This window comes from Convolutriloba macropyga, unplaced genomic scaffold (genome assembly GCF_964194025.1).
Source record: "Convolutriloba macropyga unplaced genomic scaffold, txConMacr16.3 SCAFFOLD_6202, whole genome shotgun sequence".
Classification (NCBI taxonomy): domain Eukaryota; kingdom Metazoa; phylum Xenacoelomorpha; order Acoela; family Convolutidae; genus Convolutriloba; species Convolutriloba macropyga.
This window is the reverse complement of record NW_027449785.1, coordinates 3649-7983: the sequence shown is the minus strand read 5'-3', so window position 1 is coordinate 7983 and position 4335 is coordinate 3649. Positions and strand designations below refer to the sequence as shown.

Below are 4335 nucleotides of genomic sequence, written 5' to 3'. Positions count from 1 at the left end.
ATGACAGTCTTACCCTATGTGGCGCTGAGGCTCGCTCCACCCTCCCATGGCCGTTCGCTCCTCCCCTCCGCGTCTCCTTGCACCCTCGCTACCCCGCACCCACTGCCTCCTCGCCTCCCTCCCTCCCTTACTTTATTTCCTTCCGACCTCCCCTTGCCCCGGCCGTCTTTGTCACACAAATGCTTTAGCGCATCGCGGCGCAAGCCAGCGGCCCAGCAGGAGGGGAGGGGGAGCGAGCACGACAGGCGCCCTTACCCCTCCGAGCTCGACACGGATGCGCTGTCAAACGGCTCCGTGGCCACGAGGGACCGCTCCACCGCCTTCACGCACGCTCCCCACCCCGGCTCGTTGTCAAACACATGTGTCAACGGAAGCTGGGCGGATGCTGACTGCGGCCCGGGGGTTTGATCGGAAGGAGAGGGCCTCGGTGGTCTCGAGGAGAGGAATGCGGCCACCATGGCTGCCCCGACAGCATCAAAGCCAGGGCCTCCGCCCACGCTGACGACCACAGGCGCAGCCCCGCCGGTGTCCCCAGGAAGGGCGCCGTGGTTCCCTGAGAGGGGGAAGACGGCCTCCCGCACCCGTGGCAGCACAGCCGGGCTGTCCAGCATCAGTAGGTTGGCGAGGTGGCCTGCCCTGGCTGGCAGGTGCTTGGCGGTGTATCCAGACCTCGCCCCAGCGTGGGTGAAGGATGGAGCTGTGCCCCTGCGTGCTGCGTCTCCCAGGGCCACCTGCGCATGGACAGGCCACCGTGAGTGAACGCGTGTTGCAGGGCAAGTTCCCTCCACGTGACCAGGGCAGGGCCATCGCGAATAAATGTGAATGGCAATCACGTGGCCATGACAGGTGTGCGAGGAGTGTTACATGTGAGGGAAGATGCGGGGCACTCGGCAAAAGCTGAGTGCATGTGATGCAGAGAGATGAGACCGAGCAACAGCCCAGCCCACAAGATACGCGGCCGGACCTAGGGACCTATGTATAATGTATGTATCCTTACATCCTAACTAATATTTCCCCTACTCGTATGTGAATAGCAATATTTATGCAAAACGGACCGGGGCTGGCCTGTGCCAGTGACCTCAGACAGGAGGGACTGGGAGGGTCCTACGAGTCCGGGATATTTCCCCTGGGCGCCGATCGAATACATGCATTGAACTGCCAGGTACGTGCAATACCCTACCTCCCCGGCCCATACCCTAATGCTCTGATTGTGCAGCGCGCGCAGTCACGTAGGCTGCAAGAGGCTTGCTAGGTACCTGCGTACCTACTTAGCTACTTGCTCTTAGTACCCGACGCCGCAGCAATCACATCTGCTCGGAAATGGAACGCAGCTTGAACCTGGTCATGAGCCTTTTTTAAAGTTGGCCTGAAAGCTCAGGCCGCCCTTTAGACACACCGGAATTTATCGCCAGTTAGGGTTGTCGGCTTTCACTTCCGGAGTAGTGGCCAGTGCCGGATGGCGCGAATTAGCAGAGTTCGTTGATCGACTGCCCGCAACGACCCCCATGCTTGCCGGGGCGCACGCGGCAGGAGGGAATTGGCCATTGTGGCGGGGTGCAACTGTCTAAGAGAGGAACAATCGACGCGGCCGGTTTGGGGGAGTGAGACCCAGGACGTGCCAACCTGGGCCAGGACGGGCACACTCAACACAGTCAACATCTCTCCCGTCGTGGAACAATCGCAATATGGCGTTCATTCACCAGCTGGGGCTCAACAAGCTCTTCTCGCTGTTCTCTCCCGTCGTGCGGCCGCTGCTCAACGTGCGCGCAAACCAGCGCCTGGAGAGCGCTGTCAACGTTTGGGACCTCCGTGATGCTGCCAAGAAACGGACGCACCTTATGTGCTTCGGCTACCTCGATAGCGGGGCCGACGACGAGCTGGCAATGGCGAGATCGCGGTCGGCCTACTCCGAATACGAGTGCCACTACAATGTGCTTGCCGGCAACAGCCCTGAGACCCTGGACCTGCGCACCACTCTCTTCGGGGGGCAGGTACTCTCCCTTTCCGGCCGGTCCTTCCGGCCTTGTTCGGTTCGATATCCCCTGCAGCCTGCCAAGATACCTCTGACACCTGTTGGGGTACAGGCTACACTGACCTCGCACCGCGGTACCCACAGGCGTAACTGATTTATTTCGTGTGTACCTGTCTTTTTATACGCTCATCTGTCGTTCTCGCAAATCTCTCCGTCCATTCGCCAGTGTTGGCCGGTAATGGTGTCACCTTTCTGGTCGACGTATGTCAGGGACAGACTGCCTATGCATATATGCCGTTGGCCTGTGCCTGCCAGCACATCCATGTGGGTGCCTCGTGAATGCCCCGTCACTCTGCATGGAAAGCTAGAACTGAGCGATACATTGCACCTCCTCCCCCCCTCTCCGGTTGGCCTGCAGGTGAACCTTCCCTTCTTCATGTGCCCAACCGCTGGCCATAGGATGTTCCACACACTCGGGGAGAAAGCCACCGCCTCTGTGGCCGCAGAGAAAGGCATCCTGTTCGCGCTATCCTCCCTCTCCACCACCTCTGTTGAGGACGTGGGCAAGATCCTGCCCGCCAACCAGCCCAAGGTGTTCCAGCTCTACCTCTGGAAGGACAAGGGCCTCAACCGGGAGCTGCTTGCCCGCGCCCGGGAAAACGGTTATGATGCGGTGGCGCTCACTGCCGACTTTTCCTGGTTTGGGAACCGCGAGCGGGACCGGCGGAACGGCTTCAGCATCCCTCCCAGCTACTCGGTGAAACAGATAGTGGAAGCCATCAAGCGGCCGGCCTGGACGTGGGACCTTATCTCCAATGACATGTACACCTATGCCAACATCAACCAGGACGTCCCCGCTGAGTCCCTGGCCGCCTTCATCAACAAGCAGCTCTCCCCCGAGTTCACATGGGACGACGCGGAGTGGCTCGCGGGCGAGTGGGGCGGACACCTGTCTCTCAAGGGCGTGGTGAGGGCAGATGACGCCGTCCGGGCACTCAAGAGCGGTTTCTCCAGTGTGTGGATCTCTAACCACGGGGGAAGGCAGCTGGAGACAGCCGTGCCGCCAGTCGATGCCCTCCCTGAGATCCGTGCGGCAGTCGGACCCGACGTGCAGGTGATCCTTGACGGCGGGGTGATGAGGGGCACAGACATAGCCAAGGGCCTCGCGCTCGGGGCGGATGGGGTCGGCATCGGGAAGGCCTATCTGTACGGGCTCGCGGCGGGCGGCAAGGAGGGTGTGGCCAAGGCGGTCGACACACTGGAGGACGAGCTTCAGAGGGCCATGGGGCTGCTGGGCGTGAGGACGGTGGACGAGCTCAAGGCGCGGGGCCCTGAGCTCATTAGACGGAGGAACACGGTGAAGTGGCCGCCTGCGTGAGGTGCCGTCGGAGGATCCCACACCCGTCGGAAGCCCCCCCCCCCCCCCCCCTGCGCCAAAAAAAAGAAGGTGCGTGCGACTTTCACCTCGTCATCGGAAACGGGCGGAGTGCTGCTACTTGGCCATAGCTCGCACAGGCACACCCTCTATCTCGGTGTGAACTCGGAGACGTATGAATAATAATTGTATGAATGGCTCAGTCAGCTTTGGCCAACACACACTTTCTCCGCTCGTTCCATTGGTGCTCCTCTTGGGAGGGTCCTAACATACCCTCGTCGTCCACTACAGCTTGTCGAAATCACAGGAAGTGTGGGTGATAGACCGCAGCTGCCGTGACTGTCCACTACCCCCGTGTATGTCGCTATCGTCGAGGTTCCACGTCCCCCTGATGCCTTGCATGCGGTGCGCGTGAGGGAGAGAGGCAGCAAGAGACAGGAGGCCGGAGATCGGGCGTGTGCGCCCGATCTCACTGTGCTGGAACGGGGGTTGGAGGTGAACGTCGAGGAGGAAGAAAGGAAAGCTGACAGAGACAGGGGAAGAGTGGTGCGATTCCGCCCGCGGGGGGAGAAGGAAAGAAAAAGGGACAGGTGGTGCGAGGATTCAGGAGGCCCAGATCACCTCCAGCTGTGCTGCTGCCTCGTCATCCACGGCTTCAGGCAAAGACAGCTGAGCCATCACTCTCGACAGGAAGCGCTCCCGGTAGACTCTCCAGGCCTTGCTAGGCTTCCTTGGGCGTGCCATGCCTTCTTCTGCTGCCCCTTGCGTCACCTCTGTGCGGCCGGGTGCCGGCACTGCCGTCGGTAGCTCAGTGTAGTACCCCCCGAGGGCAAACCGCTGCTGCCCGGTGCCTGGGTGGCGGCTCACTGGCGAGTCCGGGTCAAACATGTCCCTTCTGCACACCCTGACATCAAACGACACCCGAGTCGCGCAGGTGGCGTTCGTCTCGGTGTAATGCCGGCATGCATTGCCATAGAACCTGAGCACC

At 61.1% G+C, this 4335-nt stretch overlaps 1 protein-coding gene across 1 annotated transcript; it reads left to right on the top strand.

Annotated features, from left to right (window-relative positions):
- The first annotated feature begins 1685 nt into the window (after positions 1-1685).
- Positions 1686-3350, top strand: LOC142355330 (L-lactate oxidase-like). The gene is made up of 2 exons (XM_075407534.1): positions 1686-1991; positions 2391-3350. Exons 1-2 carry the CDS (start codon positions 1686-1688, stop codon positions 3348-3350), a joined length of 1266 nt encoding a protein of 421 aa, XP_075263649.1.
- Positions 3351-4335: the final 985 nt, after the last annotated feature.

Excerpts from the sequence above, each read along its gene's own strand:
- LOC142355330 (XM_075407534.1), top strand. The coding sequence starts at position 1,686 with ATGGCGTTCATTCACCAGCTGGGGCTCAACAAGCTCTTCTCGCTGTTC. Across the intron at positions 1,992-2,390 it reads CCACTCTCTTCGGGGGGCAG|GTGAACCTTCCCTTCTTCAT; the intron begins GTACTCTCCCTT and ends GTTGGCCTGCAG.